The 18,395-nt window shown below is 46.1% G+C and overlaps 1 protein-coding gene across 3 annotated transcripts in view; it reads left to right on the forward strand.

The window, feature by feature from the left end:
- Positions 1-18,395, forward strand: part of zftraf1 (zinc finger TRAF-type and ring finger containing 1) — a 168,636-nt gene that overhangs the window by 63,271 nt on the left and 86,970 nt on the right. For all 3 annotated transcript variants that reach the window (XR_015078323.1, XM_085987290.1, XM_085987289.1), the window contains exon 2: positions 4,539-4,777. Coding sequence is in view for 2 of the 3 variants with exons in the window: in XM_085987290.1 (XP_085843416.1) it covers positions 4,539-4,777 (239 nt within the window). In the remaining variant the exon portion in view is untranslated. The remainder of the gene's footprint in view (positions 1-4,538; positions 4,778-18,395) is intronic.

Genomic DNA, 18,395 nt, shown 5'->3' on the forward strand with positions numbered 1-18,395 from the left:
TTTTAAACACCTCTGTTAAATCTTCCCTTAACCTTCTCTGTTCAAAGGGGAACAATCCCAGCTTCTCCAGTCTCTCCCCATAACTGAAGTCCCTCATCCCTGGAACCATTCTGGTAAATCTCCTCTGCACCCTCTCTAAGGCCTCGACATCCTTCCTAACTGAACACAGTACTCCTGCTTGGGACTTCAACAAGTGATTTATAAATGTTTAGCATAACTTTCTTGCTTTTGTACTCTGCGCCTCTGTTTATAAAGCCAAGGATCCCGTATGCCTTTTTAATAGCCTTCTCAACTTGTCCTGCTACCTTCAAAGATTTGTGTATGTACACCCCTAGGTCTCTCCATTCCTGCACCCCTTGAAAATTGTACCATTTAGTTTACATTGTGACATACCAAGTCCTCCAGTCAGATTAGCGGGATGACTATCACCAGCTCGGCTCTGAAATCCTCAATCGTAGAAACGTACAGCACAGGAGGAGGCCATTCGGCCCGTCGTGCCCGTGCTGGCTCTTTGAAAGAGCCGTCGCGCTCAGTCCCACCCCCCCCCCCCCCGCTGTTTGTCTGTAACCCTGGAAGCTCCTCGTCCTCAAGCACCCGTCCAACTCCCTTTTAAAGTTATTGCTGGAATCCGCTTCCGCCAACCTTTCAGTTGGAGCGTTCCAGACCCCAGCCACAGAGTGAAAAAAATTCTCATCACCCCTCTAGATCTTTTTCCAATCATGTTGAATCTATGACTTCTGATTATTGACCCACTCACCAGAGGGAATATTTTTTATCTTATTTATATCAAAACCTCTCATTGTCTTGAAGACCTCTATTAGGTCACCTTTCAACCTCCATTCCAAGGAGAACATTCCTAACTTTTCTAACCTCTCCTCAACTGAAGTCCCTCATCCCAGGTAACATCCTGGTAAACCTCCTTTGTACCCTTTCTAAGTGTACACAAAATCCACTATACAGAGATCCCTTGGTCTTGAGAAGTAAAGGAAATTGGATGGTTAGAAGCAGTCGGTTATGATTCCAGGACACCTTGCAAATGAGGACTGGCATACATCAGGTGTATTCTCAAGTTTATTCCTCTTTAGTTGGTTCCTTCAAACTATTGCCAGAATGGCACAGATACCTTTGTGCGAGAGAGAGAGAACACAGCTCCACTGGTGTATAGCGATATACAAACTGCACAATTACTTCAGAGATTCGCTGTTGAGTTAGAACCATTGTTTGTCTGTTCAGGACGTCCTACCCCAGAGACACGCTTTATTATGCGTTCCTACCATCTAGGTGGTATTCAGGAGAAGCTTTTAAGGACCTTTGGTGATTAGGTTGAAGACATGCTAAGTGCTTTAAGAAATGTCAACAATACCTAAAACTCTTTCCTATAGAGGTTAATCTATCATCTAAACAAACTTCCTTTGGATGTTCCTTTTATATGCCTAGATCTAAGAACAGGAAAATTTGGGTTAGACCCGAAACGTCGACTCTAATTTCTCTCCACGGATGTTGCCTGGCCTGCTGAGTTTTTCCAGCATTTTCTGTTGTTATTTAGGAAAATATTAGAGATGGGAGGAAACTTAACCGTAACACCTTATCAGTGACGACCATTTCCCCCGTCTTACCTGACTACCAGGAAGAGGAGATTGCACCATAACCTAAAGGTGGTGAGAACTTGTTAAACTTGGGGGTATAAGAAGATTGTTTCTCTGCATCAAATAGCTACTGTCTTTAGAAGATAGTTCTTTCACTATTCTACGGAGTCGCTTCTTTTTAAGGTAGGGAAGATAAAGATCTTCTCAAATGACATTGCACACTTACTCTGGACCTTTCATGTTCTGAGCTTCCACACAGCCAAGTTTAGGCTGATGACTGCCTCCCTCAGAAAGTGACATGAACAACTTCAAGGAAGAAGTGGGAGACACAAGACAAACTCCTTTCTGCCTTCTGACCGTGATCTGCAATGCACAATACAAGTCTACTAAAAACTCTGATCTTGTGTTCTGCAAAAAAAATAATCTTGTATCCCCTTTGCGTCTTTGAACTTAGAAGGGTAGGTTCCTGGATCTGTCAAAATCCGATGTCTTTTGCCCCAGGGCTGTTCCTTGGCTGCTAGATTTTCTATCTTTAGTGATGGGTATACTCTTGCCATCCAGAAAAATCTTGCACTGTAAAGATAGAAGTAGAAGAGTTTGATGTTGGGACTGTCACTTGGCTGCTGTCTGTCATACTGCATTCTTTACAATATTTGCTAATTCACGCTTCAAAGCTAGAACCATTAACGTTTAGCCATTCGTCATCTTGTAGATGGAAAATCCACTGGGGACAGGACCACTGTCTAGTATTGAGCTTTATAAAGGAGGCCCAGATCATGCAGTTTAGATTGACCCTTTGTGCTATCTTGGCCTCCGCAGTTTATGGCTCCTTTTAAGCCTCCGACTCTAGTTCGGCTTAAGACATGCATTCAGTGAATGTTGACTCCTCAGTAGATCCACCATATTGATTTGGTGCTCACAATTGGCTACTCTTGGGACAATCTTGGGGGAAACATATGGATGAGCTGAGTTCCATCTTTCCGAAGAGAGTAGTCCTCATTCTATCCACCACCATGCGGCCAAACTCTGATTTGACTGCATAGGTGTCTGCCGTAAATCTGATTTAGTTACTCCCATATTCATTGGCAATGAAACTGGTGACTGAGCCAAATATATGAATCAGCTACTACTTAAAGTAAAGCCTCATTACACTTGATCTGCAGCCTCAAGCTTACAGCAGAAGAGACACTCAAGACTCCATGAAGCATTTATGATGAATATATTCACACCATTAGTAAACAAGATTGTCTGAAATCATCTCCCAAGAACGATAGTCATTTTGAGCCTTGAGACAGGCGCTTGATTTACCATAGATTGTCCACCTCCATGTTTTTTTTTTGACAGTACTGAAACATATTCCTGAAGTACATGGAGGATAAATGAATGAGGAAGAAAGTAAGATTAACTACCTTCATTCACTGTGGTCTTGCCCATTCTTTAAATGTATGTTATCCTCCACATATCTCGCATACGCCCTCGTCCCACTGTTTCTAACTCTGTCTCTCATTTGGAGTGTTTTGATATTTTACTAAATTTTGACAGAATTGTTTTCCTTCGCTGTGTAAGCATAACCTACCCTGCAGGCTGCCTCCATCAATAAACGAACCGCGGACTGGTATGTGGCCACAGCTTTTATACAGCCTAGGAGTGGGAAAGATCACATGGCCCTTGAGAGACTTCAGTGAGGTTAGAACTCATGGAGGGACACCATCCAGGTGATTTTCCCCATTGGATGATGGGCCTGTCCTGAGGTATGTGGAGGTTAAGAAAGCATAAGGGAGAGAGAAGGTAGGTAATCTTACTTTACCTCGCTTGCCATGCAAATTCCCATAAAATATTGGTACTGATATACGTCTGACAAAATTATTTTCTTTCCCCAATTTGTAAAACTACTGGGCCAGTCTGATTACTGGTTTTGAATTGCAACATCACGCTTTCTTTACTAATTTATGCAGGGGTTTACTGCCTTGCTTTGTTGCCATCTTATGAAATAAAATGTTGCTGAAATCTCAGAAATGCCACTTTGCTGCTTCCCCCCGCCCCCATGTGAAGTTATCTGGGTTGAGATGGAAAGGATACCGTGTGGCTAGTAGGACAAGAAACATGTTTTTGGAAATCTATCTGGAATTTGCTTTTCAGCTAAATCTTAGCTGTATTCTCGAGTTGACAACAAGGTGTTGCCGATTGGCTGCGGGTATTGGGGCAGCACACCAGTGACGTGAGTTTGCACTGTGCGTTCACAAATAACCCTTCTTCGCAATTATGAAACTACTGTGGTGCAAAGTATTGTCACTGGCTGCTGTGGTCTGTTGGTTCTACGCGCAGCTAGTGGGGTTCTGTCAATTGAAGTATACCTGCTCTGTTTTTGTTTCTCTTTCTTCCCACTCCTCCTGCACCCAGGGATTCTTGACAGTGTTACCAGTGCCCATGGAATAAATTAGGAGGGGAAAAGTAGATGTAGCGTATGTTAGAACACTCTCTCCCATCCTCCGGGACCTGAGTTTGCATCCGGCTGAAAAAGGTGGAGGCGAAGGCTTCCTCCATTTCACAGGGCTGTTGAGAACTTAAGATAGTCTCTATCCAGTTCCCCAACAGACAGGAATTAAATAGCTTGCCCTAAATTCAGCACAACACGGCACTTGTTCTGCAGTCTAGCTGTGAGGGACCACAAGGACAGTAAGTATGGTGAACAGAAGCTGCTGGCTTGGGGAGGGGTGGTTCTGAATTTGGATTTAGGTGCATCAGGGCATTGCAGGAGGCTGGAGTGCTCTGCATTGCATCTGATCAGTGCTATACCTGACCTTGAGAGTACTTCATGCTGTCAATTGGATGCAAAACAAAAATGTTCAATTTTCCAGCACTGTCCTCCCTCCTGTTCAAAAAAAAAACACAAAAAGGACTTGCTGCAGTGTCCAACTTGGTATAAATGTAAGTTTTCTTTCCGCCCGGCAGTGCACGAATGGTCACTTGATGTGTGCAGGCTGTTTCATTCACCTGCTGGCTGACGCCAGGCTGAAGGAGGAGCAGGCCACCTGCCCGAACTGCCGCTGCGAGATCAGCAAGAGCCTGTGCTGTAGGAACCTGGCCGTGGAAAAGGCGGTGAGCGAGCTTCCCAGCGAGTGCGGCTTCTGCCTGAAGCAGTTCCCACGCTCCATTCTCGAGAAGCACCAGAAGGAGGATTGCCAGGACAGGTAATGCACTTAAACCTCAGAACCAGGCAGTTTATTAACCAAATAACGGCCCCCATTGATCCTGCTTTTTATTCACAGGGCATAGGGTGTGAGGGGGGTTGGGCGCGGGCACTCAATTTTAGGGTGGCAGAAACATCTTGACGTGCACAAGTGAGTTTCGGGGGCAGTAAAAACAAATTATATAAAAAGTCGTGGTGACAACACCCACTTGGCTCTCCCCCATTTTTTTTTTGTGCACTGTCCAGACGATAAATGACTCAGATGGATCCTAGTGCATGGCAGCTCCTCGCCAAACTGGCAACCAGTCCCATGCCCACGAGAATGTCGAAACCAGCGCAAAGGAGGCCCAGCGGCAACTGTTTCTGCTACCCTTGCGTTACTTGTACTAATAAAAAGCACTGGCCTCTTCCAAATAGGGTATTGATTTCTCAACTAGTAATTTTCATAGATTAAAACTCTCGTGAACGTGTTCAGTGCAGTACAGAAAAAAATCCATTGCCTAGCTGTCCATCCTCAAAAGCTGACAGAGGTGGGGGGAGGGCAGCCTCATTAAGGCAGTGGGGTTAGGACAATAGGGTTCGACCGAAACGACAGCAAGCAACATTGGCAGCACAGGTCCATCGGGATCTTTTCAATAGCGATGCCTTGGGAGAGTTCAATTAATGTACCGTAGGAGTTGTATGAAACAGCACATTTTAGCCTTTTTATTTCTTTCAGGCATGCAAGCCTTTTTTTTTTGTAAAGGTTATTTTTCTCTCCCTATCTTGGTCATCTTGTGCAATGCATTATTTGCAGCTACCATGGTTTAGAGCATAGCCAGATTTCCTCAGGCCTCTGCTACTACTGGAGTCAGCAGTCCTGGGGCCAGCTCTCCCATCAAAGCACCTTCCCGTAGGCCCCTGAGGCTGAGATCGAGAGCTCAACATTTTGGGGAAATTGCGGGTGAAAATCTGCATTCTTTGCGACGTATCGATTCTTCCACTCTGCTGCTGCAATTGCTGCATTTTTAAATAAAGCAATTACCCCAGAGATCTGCCGTGGGGCAGAGTTGATTTAAATGTTGAATTGATTTATAAATGTTTGTGCACTCTTTGTTCTTTGGCCTCTACCAATGCTGATCTGTAGCGACGTGCTTAAAAATGCACAGAGGCGTCCTGGGGTGACTCCCCCCCCCCCCCCCCCCCCCCCTCCTGTTTGCACCTTTCCTAAGCAAGCACCTCACTTTGGCAGTCTGAATCCTCCCGTTTTTGGCACGGCATGTTAATATAAACCGTGCACTACACCATAAAACTGTTGTGAAAACTGCCTCTTTTAAAACATCTCCCACAACTGTCAGAGGTGTTTGCAAACTGGTGCTTTGTACTCCATTTCTGATGCGATTGCTCACGAACCAGAATCTCTTGTGTGCACGCAACCCATTCCTGACCATTTAGGACTGTCGAATCATGTTCGATTACTTGTAAGATGAGCAAGAAAATAATGGCAAAAAATAAAATTTCCCAACAACTGCACGTTATTTCCTCTGCTTTCGAGCCTTGTGTTCTGGGAAGATCTCGCTCAGTAAAATCACACATTAGTCACCATGTGCAAGCAGGACATTCTGCCATCTCCACGGTAAGAAGCACTTGAGGATTCTGTCATTTCAACTCTTAATGTGCAGCAAAGGCTCATAGTGAGACCAGTCCTTGGTTCTTTCCACCATTGGCAGCAGGCTCGGCTGTGATAAACACGTTTTGGCGTTCAATCCTCTACTTTTCTTTCCAAATTCCTGGAAGTTGGTATGGAGAAAAAAGAACTTCTGACCCTTACCTGTAGTTTTCAGAACATTTTTTTAAAGAGCCATAACGCTTATGATTTGCCGCAGTCTTCCTTCAGTTGGAGACTCTAGTTTGGTGCCAGTCACCTTTGTTTTTTTTTTCCATTTGTGCTGGTGATTTCAAGATTTGTCTCATGCCTTGGATCCTTCCTTGTGATTGATACTTACACTGGTTTAAACTGCCCTTTGAGGGCATTGTTGGAGTTTCTGTCCTTTGGATGAGATGTCAGCCTGTTCACATGACTTGGATGAATGCAAAAGATCCTGTGGCACTATTTGAAGAGCAGAGGGTTCGCCTGGTGCCCTGGCCAACGTTCCTTCAACAGTGCCGCTGCCAACTGATTATTTGGTTAATTCGCCTTGTCTGGTGGAAGGCTATTCTGACAAAGAATGACCAGCCCAGGTTCCCTAGTCTGCTCTTGCTTCTGTTTCTTTAAGGAAGCAATCTTCTAGCTATACATCAACTTGGGAATTGTCCTGGGGACATGGAGTTTTTCACAGGTGCGACGAAGAACCAGCTAAGCATTGACTAATTGACCAATATTCTGCATTGACTTGCGCTGTCCAAGTGAAGGTGTCCGAGTCCTTGAGCTAGTCCTACCTCCTTCAAGCTCCACCGATGGCTTAGTTGGTTAAGGCAGCATGTAACAAACCATACAGACAGTGATTGAACTCATTGTCCATGGGATGGGGGAGGAATGAGCCACGGTTCCCATCCCTGGTCACTATCCAGTTGTCCACTGCTAGAAAGTGTGCATGTGTGGACTTTTGGTAAGGACAGAACCAGTCTTGACTTTGCTGCCTATGGTCTAATGACTGTTTAGGCTCTTGCCCAAGGAACTGTGACCCCAGGAGGAATTGATGTCTTCAGCAAGGGAGAAAATTGACAAAAATAAAACTACCTCCTGCAGCACCAGTCGGCAAATATTAAATCTAAATGTTCATTAACAGTACTGGCATCAACCAGTCCTGTTCCCTAGGGTGTGACTCCACTCTCCAGATCATCAACCTTGCAAATGCTTATTTTGGCCCTGATTTGAAGAAGTTGTTTTTGCATTGAAAAAATTGAAGATGTGGTCCCGTTGATGCTGATAGCATAGGAACTTAGGAATTGCTGGATTGCTCCATCCACTTCGCCGTCTACCATCCTGGTAGTTGCACAATACAACGATAATGGAGTTGTTAACTCATCCTAGCAATCAATCTCTTGTCAATCAGTCTACAACAGACCTAGACATGAGGTTCGGAAACCCCCAGTGGTGGAGAGCTTTGGGAACTTTCGGTCCAAAGTTACCATTTTCTTCCCAAGCATGCTATGCTTACCATGTCATGTCTCAAATTACTCATGTACCACTGCATTCTGCTGCATTTTTTTTTTCAAGCGTCTATTAATGGGGAAACTCCTGAGCGTCCTTTGGATCTGCGACTGCAGTAATCACAGCCTTGCCCAGGAATGTGACCCCCTTTCTTTAGCTGGATTCTGTGGCAGCTCCCATGTTGCTGGCACTGATTTTGGAATCTGCATCGATATTGGCAGCTGGTTCACACAATCAGAACTCTCATCTGGGCGGCTAGTTGTCTCTCCTAAAATAGGAATATTGACCCAGAGCATCCCGAGGATTATCTTGTGTCTCTGAGGGGAAGATTCAAAGGAATTGTTTTCCCTTCCAGCGCAGCTAAGAGAGCTGATGCTTTGTAGACCAAGACTTGAGTTAAGAAAGAAAGATCTTGCATCTATAAGTACCTTTTGCATCCCGAGGATATCTTGAAGCACTTCACAACTAATTCTGTAGTGCAGCCACTGTTAAGTGAGCAATTGTAGCAACAAATTTGTGCACAGTAAGATTCCACAAGCAGCATAAGTGACCTGTTGATCTTTGTGATGGTGTTATTAGAGAGAGTAATGTTTGCCAGGCCCTGGGAGAACTGCCTGTTCATCTTCAAATGGTGCCGTGGAATCTTCTACATCCACTTGAGCAGGCAGGCGGTGCCTTGATTTAGTATCTCCTCTAAAACAGCACCTTAAATAGAGCAGTACTAAGGGAATGATGCATTGAAGTGTCCGCTTGCAATATGTGCTCAACTACTGGCTTGAACTCACAACCTTCGGTTTCTGAGATGGAGTGCTACTACTGAGCCAAGCTGACACAAGAGAGCTCTCCGTGCAGACGGTGACGATCAAATGCTTTGTGGAATATATGAAGATCTCTGAACTTCTGGAAATATCCAGCATTGGAAGACAACTGTGCAGGGTAGGATGTAAAATTGAATGGATATCCTGGCCCTTCATTTGAGGCTGGAGGAACATTATGCTGAAACCTTGCCCAGGAGATTAAATTATTTGGATAGAGTTCAGAGTGGGACAGATTTTACCTGGTATGTGTAGGATGTAATGGCAAAGATCCTGTCACCATGTTTGAGTCCCCATACCAAGCTTCTACTATGCAGAGGTAGAGTTTCTGTTTGCCTGATGTGGAGTGCACATTCCCTCCTGTGCACACTTAGTTAAGTCCAGAGAGCTGGGGTGCAGATTGGGGAACTCCAGTGTGGGCAGGCGTATTGCTGGATGGTGGAGGCCATGAGTGTAGAGCCTCTATTCTCTCTGTAGCCAGGACCACCGCACCTGTTGAGGCTTTGGCTTGCAGGGTTTTCTGGGGCCAAGTGGAAAGAATCCTAGTCTCCAGTGACAGCTCTGTCTCCTCGGGTTCCAATAGTGAAACTGGCTCCCGGTCGGTTATAAATGATGTCCTGGAGTACTTTGGACTCGCCTGGCTCGGCTATCGGATTACTGAGTCTGCCACACCTTGATACTGAATTCATGTTGCCAAATGTGCTGACCTGGATGCCACGTCAACCCCAACCCCATCACTTGTCTCTCTTTCCCCCGTCTTCCCCTATTATCCTCCAGCAGATAGATGTTAGTCACCACAATAGTGCGTGCATGGTCACCATCCTCACAACCACATCATAGCCTTATTAAATATAGGCTGTATCCTGGCTGAGCCCAGTCCAGTCCAGCTAACCTAGAGGCACTGAGGCCAGACATAGTGCTGATACCCAATGCATCATCACCGGCCGGCGCTTTCTTGTCTTCTGCTGCTGTGAAGCACCTTGGGAGGTTTTGCTGCTCTGCGTAAGTGCAAGTTCTATGGCTCATGAGATTTATCAAGGGCCATCGGGAGTGGGGAAATATTAAGAAACTTAAACTAACCTGAATCTAATTTCAGGTCGTGATTTTCACCTGAATTTTCACCCTAGATTCAAGGCAGTCACACTGAGGTATGGTTTCAAAGATAGGTAGCACTCAAGTGAACATTCTGAGCATGGGTGTACTGAGTATTGGGAATGGAATGGGGTCGGGAGGGGGGCTAACAACACAGTCGAGCCTATCCCTGTCTGGATAGCAAATAAGGCCCTCGGCCGATTTCTTCCCCTCTCCTCCTGCTCTTCCCCGTGTACCCTTCCAGTCTGGGCCACCTCGGGGATTTTCCCCACCTGTACTGCAGGATCTTTGGGCGGTATCGTGTCAGTGAGCTGCCACAAATCAGAAATCCAGAAAGCACTGGCTGGGCAGGACCAGCTTTCGGTAGGAATGCTCAAGTCAAGTGAGCAGGTCCTTCATTTTAGCGTTCACGGGGCTGTGTTGGTCCTGCTTGCATTACACACATTACCAGAAGTAAAGAACACCCATTTGAAGTGGGTGTCCTGGGCTGTTGGGCAGCTGAGTATACTGGAGATCATGGAAAAGTCACAGCAATATAAAGGTGTGTTTTAGCTATCTCTCTGTTTTTGTGTTCCCCTGTTGGCACCAGTGAGCATTGCTGCCAAATGAAATAAATTATTTTTATTCCCCCGGCACAATTATTGGCACCAATGGGTTTCCCACTGGTGTAGCCCCTGTCAGAAGTACCCAGATAAGGAGGATCAGGCAGGTCAGGCTGAACGAGAGATGCTCAGTGCTGACCTGTCGGGACCTGCACGTTCCCATCTACAGACAGGTGAAAACACCTTGCTTCGTGCAGGTGGTGGTTCCTCTTCCCAACGGAAGCTGGGCCAGAAGATCCAATGGCTGCAATAATGGTAACGCTGGATGTTTCCTCAGAAGAACCTTCAATTATATTGGCCCTGAAATTAGGATTGGGGGCTTGCCGCACGTGCAAGCCCCCGATCTGCACTCACCCGGCGCGCCGACATCTGAAGCCCGGGCCTGCTTGCATTTCCTGTCACAGGCCCGGTTCAGCTGTCAGCGCGCAGTGCTTACCTGATCCAGCGGCGTAGTTAGTGCGATGTGCCGGCTGGGATCAGGTGAGCACTGTACAACCAATCAGGGGAGGGGAAGGTTCATTCATGAGTTTGAGAGTAAGAACTGTCAAACTCATGAAAACTATGGGGGCCCAAAACACTATTTAAACTTTAAATAAAAATTTAAAAAACATCCCAATCATTAAATTAAGTATAAATAAGTTTAAAAAAAATAATTTAAACAATTTTTTTTTGAAAAAAATAAATTTTTAATAAAAAGGGTCTAAAACTAAACTCACCTTGTTGTAGATTCTTTAAAATAATAAACCTGTGGAATTTTTTTTTCTAAATTGCACTAAAACACCACTTACCTGTAAAAATAAATACTTACGTGTGCTTTTTACAAGCGTAAAGACCGGAGGCCTTTAGACATGCGCAAATCCCCCAAAACAGAGGAAATCCAAGACGCACACGCCGCCCCCTACAGCGCACGCGCTAGCCTCTTCACCTCTTGGGTTAGAGGAGAGGAAATGCTGGTTTTCAGCGCATGCGCTGTGCATGCTGAAAACCGGCATTTCCTCCGGCCAGACGCGTGAGTACCCCTTCCGTACTCACGCGTTTGGGGAGGAATTACTGCCCCATTATATCATGCTTTCAGTAGCGCTGCAGGAAATGAGACTATCCAGCATGTTCAAGAGTTGCCTCATTGGCTGTACCAGCCAAGATGTCACCGCCCATTTCTGCAGACTTTTGACGGTGACTGTGTGGGGACTTCCTTCTGGGGGTGTGGGTCAGCAGAAAGTCAACTGCACTGCTGTGTCATCTGCTGCAAGGGTGCCTACAGAAACCATGCAGCACAGGCTGGCACCTGCATTGACGATAATGGTCAACTGTCGAAACTTGGCGCCACCTCCATGTCGGCTGACCGAAGTGGAGGGCAGCCCTCCTTGCACCCACCTCGTGCAGCCCCATCTGCACTTCAGCCAGCAACCAGAGGATTGGTTGCTTGGCTGCTCCTGCAGACTCATGCCTGCACCATGGGTCTCTTTCCTTCATTTAGGCCTTGTTCCTTTTAACCCCTCGCCTCTTCAGCATCGGCAAAGGCTGATACTGGGTTGCAATGTCTTCTGAGGCAATCCCAAAGCCTTTACATTGTTGTCCCCCACTGTGATACTTTCCTTGCACTCAACCTTAAATTTAACTTCCACACAATTTTCTACTCCCATCACTAGTCTGCTCTTTAGATTAGTCTAGGTCTGCAGCTCAAGTTCAGCTAATAGGTTGCTCTAGGGACATCAGGGTTTAAACAGCCCACTTCCATTGACGTGTCTAAAACTTGCCAATAGCCATTCTAGGATGGACTACAGTAAAAGAGGGAAATCTCTGGTCTCGTGACTACGCTGCTGCTCCAGCTTAGATTGTAGATATGGTAATGTAATGGTTATGACACTGGGCTAGCAACCCAGAGGTCACCATGGCAAGTAATAAACCAGGGGGTGGGGTGGGTTGATTATCAAAGCTGACATTGTTGTAAAACTCCAACTGGTTCACTAATGTCCTTCAGGGAAGGAAACCCACTGTGCTTGCCCGATCTAGCCTGCACGTGACTCCAGTCCCACACTACGTGATTGTTAGAATCATAGAATGGTTACAACATGGAAGAAGGCCTTTCGGCCCGTCGAGCCCGTGCCGGCTCTCTGCAAGAGCACTTCAGCTAGTCCCACTCCCCCGCCCTTTCCCCGTAGCCCTACACATTTCTTTCCTTCAGATACTTATCCAACTCCCTTTTGAAAGCTGTGATTGAATCTGCCTCCACCACCCTTCCAGGCAGTGCATTCCAGATCCTAACCACTCGCTGCGTAAAAAAAGTTTTTTCTATGTCGCCTTTAGTTCTTTTGCCAATCACCTTAAATCTGTGTCCTCTGGTTCTTGACCCTTCTGCCAATGGGAACAGTTTCTCTCTATCTACTCTGTCCAGACCTCATGATTTTGAATACCTCTATCAAATCTTTTAATCTTCTCTGCTCCAAGGAGAACAACCCCAGCTTCTCCAGTCTGAAGCCCCTCATTCCTGGAATCATTCTCGTAAATCTTTTCTGCACCCTCTCTAAGGCCTTCACATCCTTCCTAAAGTGTGGTGCCCAGAATTGGACACACTACTCCAGTTGAGGCTGAACCGGTGTTTTATCCAGGTTCATCATAATTTCCACACTATACTCTATACCTCTATTTATGAAGCCCAGGATCCCGTAAACCTTTTTAACTGCTTTCTCAACCTGCCCTGCCACCTTCAATGATTTGTGCACACATACCCCAGGTCTCTGTTTGTGCACCCCTTCAGGATTGTACCCTTTAGTTTATATGTCCTCTTATTCTTTCTACCAAAATGTATCACTTCACATTTTTCTGCGTTAAATTTAATCTGCCACGTGTCTGCCCATTTCACCAGCCTGTTTGTCTTCCTGAAGTCTATCACTCTCCTCCTCGCTATTCACTATACTTCCAAGTTTTGTGTCATCTGCAAATTTTGAAATTATGCCCTGTACACCCAAGTCCAAGTCATTAATATATATCAAGAAACGCAGTGGTCCTAGAACCGACCCCTGGGGAACACCACTGTGTATACCTTCCTCCAGTGAAAAACAACCGTTCGCCACTACTCTCTGTTTCCTGTCACTTAGCCAATTCCATATCCATGCTGCCACTGTCCCTTTTATTCCATGGGCTTCAACTTTGCTGGCAAGCCTATTATGTGGCACTTTGTTGAATGCTTTTTGGAAGTCCATGTAGACTATGTCAACTGCATTAGCCTCATCAACCCTCTCTACCTCATCAAAGAACTAATGCTCTCATCAAAGAATTAGTACTCTCTTTGGTGGCCAAGCAAGCCACGCAATTGTACAAACAATTGAAAGACCCACCACCTTCTCCAGAAAACCAGCAATAGGCAGCAAAATGCAGGCTTGCCCGTGTTGCCCACATCATGAGAGCAAATTAACAAAGAATTGCACTGTGCATTATTTATACCCACTTGAACCGTTGAGAGGAGTTAGTTTATAAAATCGCTTTAAGCTAGTGGTGTGAGTGATCTGGGTGGGGGTAGATTCCAGGTCTTGTGTTTGAATTTAGTCCAGGCTTATTTGAAGAAGTTTTCCCCTCTCTCTGCTGGTTGCATGAAGTTTTCACTCAGTCTAAACCTAGCTCCTACTGGAGAGGCACAGAGTAGTAAAGGATTGTCTTGCTAAGAATGAAAGGCAGGTGTGGAAATGGGTTTTGCTGTCAATGATGGGATGAAGGGAGGAGTGTTGCACGCACAGGCGGTCAGAGTCACAGGACATGCGAGTGGGTGCAAGGCTGGAGGAAGTTGCTGAGGTAGGGGTGGGGTGAGGGCATAGAGGAATTTGAGCATGGATAGGGGACAGGGAGCCAGTGCAGGTCGGCAAGAGCAGAGATACTAGACAAGGATGACCAAGTGTGGGACAGGGTGCCGGTAGCAGAGTTTTGAACAAGTTGTAGGTCAGAGGGTGGAGGATAGGAGGCTGTTCGGGAGGACGTTGGAGAAATTGAGTTTAGAAGTGACAAAAGCATTAACGAAGGCTTTGGTGGTGGGGTGTGAGGTAAGGTGTAAGTAGGTAGTGTGTGGAGAGGGAAGTAGGGGCTCTTGGTGAAAGATGGTATGTGTTTAAAGCTGAGCTCTGGGTTGAACAGGTTGCCACGGTTAAAGGATTTGATAGGGTAGATAGAAAGAAACAATTTCCTCTGGTGGGGTGTCCAGAACAGGCAGGCATAAGAACATAAGAAATAGGAGCAGGAGTAGGCCATACGGCCCCTCGAGCCTGCTCCGCCATTCAATAAGATTATAGCTGATCATCGACCTCAACTCCACTTTCCCGTCCGATCCCCATATCCCTTGATTCCCCTAGAATCCAAAAATCTATCTCGGGTTGAATATACTCAAAGATTCAACATCAGGAGGTCTTTGGGGTAGAGAATTCCAAAGATTCAAGACCCTCCGAGTGAGGAAATTCCTCCTCATCTCAGTCTTAAATGGCCTACCCCTTATCCTGAGACTATGCCCCCTAGTTCTAGACTCTCCAGCCAGGGGAAACTCTCAGCATCTACCCTGTCAATCCCCCTCAGAATCTTGTGTTTCAACGAGATCACCTCTCATTCTTCTAAACTCCAGAGAGTATAGGCTCAACCGGCTCAACCTCTCCTCATAGGACAGCCCTCTCATCCCAGGAATCAACCCAATGAACCGCCTCTAAGGCAAGTATATCCTTCCTTAGATAAGGAGACCAAAACTGTGCACAGTACTCCAGGTGTGGCCTCACCAAGGCCCTGTACAATTGTAGCAAGACTTCCTTACTCATGCTCCAACCCCCTTGCAATAAAGGCCAACATGACATTTGTATAACCTTAACATTAGAGCTAGGCTGTTCAGGGGTGATGTCAGGAAGCACTTCTTCACACACAGGGTAGTGGAAATCTGGAACTCCCCGCCCACCCCCTAAAAGGCTGTTGAGGCTGGGGGTCAGTTGATGATTTCAAAACTGAGATTGATAGATTTTTATTAGGCAAGGTAATTGAGGGTTACCGAACCAAGGCAGATAGATGGAGTTGAGATACAGATCAGTCATGATCTAATTGAATGGTGGAGCAGGCTCGAGAGGCTGAATGGCCTCCTCCTGTTCCTATATTTCATTTGGCCTGGTTCAGCCTGAGTGTGTGGAAGAGGATGGGGCCAGTGATGAGAACGGACTTTATGGTGAGGGTGGGACATATGATGGCTTTGATCTTCCGCCGGGTGTTCGGTTAGAGAATTTTTGGCCAGACACCCTAATGACAGGTGTTCGTGGGGTCCAGAGCCATTGTAGGGAGTTAGAGCTGGGTCTTGGCATACACATGGAAACTGACCCATGCCTGTGGAAGAAGCAGCGGAGGGGGCCAAGGCTAGATCTCATCTGTTCTACCTGATACTGGAACTGATGCAGAAATGAAAGTACAAAAGCAAAATACTGCAGAAATCTGAAATAAAAACAAAATGCTAGAAATACTCAGCAGGTCAGGCAGCATCTGTAGAGAGAGAAACAGAGTTAACGTTTCAGGTCGATGACCTTTTGTCAGAACTGGAAAAAGTTGGAGATTAACATAGAAACATAGAAGATAGGAGCAGGAGGAGGCCATTCGGCCCCTCGAGCCTGCTCCGCTATTCAATGCGATCATGGCTGATCATCCAAATTCAGTACCCGGCCCCTGCCTTCTCCCCATACCCCTTGATCCCTTTAGCTTTAAGAAATATATCCAACTCCTTCTTGAATATATTTAATGAATTGGCCTCTACTGCCTTCTGTGGTAGAGAATTCCACAGGTTCACCACTCTCTGGGTGAAGAAATTCCTCCTCATCTCTGTCCTAAATGGCTTACCCCTTATCCTTAGACTGTGACCCCTGGTTCTGGACTCCCCGACCATCGGGAACATCCTTCCTGCATCTAGTCTGTCTAGTCCTGTTAGAATTTTACAAATTTCAATGAGATCCCCTCTCATTCTTCTAAACTCCAGCGAGTACAAGCCCATTCGACCCAATCTCTCCTCATACGTCATTCCTGCCATCCCAGTTATCAGCCTGGTGAATCTTCGCTGCACTCCTTCCATGGCAAGAACATCCTTCCTCAGATAAGGCGACCAAAACTGCACACAATACTCAAGGTGTGGTCTAACCAAGGCCCTGTACAACTGCAGCAAGACATCCTTGTTCCTGTACTCAAACCCTCTCGCTACGAAGGCCAACATACCATTTGCCGCCTTAACCGCCTGCTGCACCTGCATGCTTACCTTCAGCGACTGGTGCACAAGGACACCCAGGTCTCGTTCCACTTCCCCTTCTCCCAATCTATTGCCATTCAGATAATAATCTGCCTTCTTGTTTTTGACACCAAAGTGGATAATGTTAGATCCGTGTGTTAATGGAGACACGGAATGCAGGAGTTGATTTAACGAGTGTTTACTGAACAAAGTCTGGAGGTGAACTAACTACACAAGATGCTACACAGGCTTATATACCCGAGTGGTCACTAGCGGTACTACAGTATACAGGGGCTTCAAAAACATAGTTCCTCTTAAAGGTACATACACTACAATTCCTCCCCTTTTAGATAAATGGTACATAACATTTTAAGTAATCATTAAATAACATTTTTACAAGAACAATAATATACACATTTGCTGAAGTTAATCAATTACAAATTCAGTCTCTCTGGAGGCTTCCTAACTCGGTCCGGATAACGCCTCGGTGGTGTAGTAGGTTTCGGTGGTGTAGTAGGTTCTTTTGGCAAGGTCGATTTGGCTTCAATGCCAGTGTCGGGTTCATCTGGTTCCAGTATCACCGGATCGGAGGTAGATACTATGGGTATCTCTGCTTCATCACTAGGCGTATAGAGTTGTGGTGTAGGTTGTCCTTTTTCGGATGACTCTATGATCTGGTCAGCATGGCGCCTTATTATGCTTTCTCCAATGTCCACGGTATACATCAGCGGTCCTAGTCGTGTGCAAATAGTTCCAGGCTGCCATTTCTCGGTACGGTAGTCCCGGGCCAAAACTGGTTGACCTATCTGGAAGGTTCTAGTTGGCCTTTCATTCATGCTTTGAAATTGCCGGTTCTCTACGTCCCTTCTGACGTTTGGCTTGAACAAATCCAGCCGGCATCTTAGTCTTCTATTGAAAAACATCATTGGGGGGGGGGTTTGGTTTGTAACCACGTGTTGCATTCCTGTACGCAAACAAGAAGTTATCTACCTTATGTTGTAGATTTATGTCTTCATTACCCATGGCCTTTATGGCCTTCTTGAAGGTCTGGACAAACCTTTCAGCCAATCCATTGGTGGCAGGATGGTATGGGGCGGACGTGTAGTGCTTAACCCCATTGTTTTTTAAGAACTTCCTGAATTCTTCGGATACAAATTGCGGTCCATTATCAGAACAGATCTGTTCAGGCAGCCCATTCCTGGCGAATATGGTCCTTAATACTGTGATGGTTTTTTCCGTGGTGGTGGAGGACATCTTTATTACCTCCGGCCACTTGGAGTGTGCATCCACCGCGATTAAGAACATTGAGTCCATAAATGGACCAGCAAAGTCGATATGTACCCTTTGCCATGGAGATGAGGGCCACTCCCATGGATGTAGAGGGGCTTGTGGTGGGGCGTTTTGGACCTTCTGGCATCCTAGACAGCTCTTGGTCATTTCTTCGATGTCTCTATCGATACCTGGCCACCACACAAACGCTCTGGCTAAGTTCTTCATTTTCACTCCACCCAGATGCCCCTCGTGAAGCTCCTTTAGCACTCTACCCTTGAGTTTGGGTGGAATCACCACTCTGGATCCACACATCAAGGTTCCTCGGCACACTGACAGCTGTTCTCTTCTTTGCGAGAATGCTGGCAACAGTGGTTCGCCATGTGCTGGCCATCCCTTCACCGTTAAATCGTAGACTCGTGAGAGAGTCGGGTCATTTCGCGTTTCCTTTTCAATGGTAGAATTTGTCACCGGTAGACATTCCA

This window comes from Somniosus microcephalus, chromosome 5, assembly GCF_052327205.1.
Source record: "Somniosus microcephalus isolate GS21.2 chromosome 5, FLI_Smic_1.0, whole genome shotgun sequence".
NCBI lineage: Eukaryota > Metazoa > Chordata > Chondrichthyes > Squaliformes > Somniosidae > Somniosus > Somniosus microcephalus.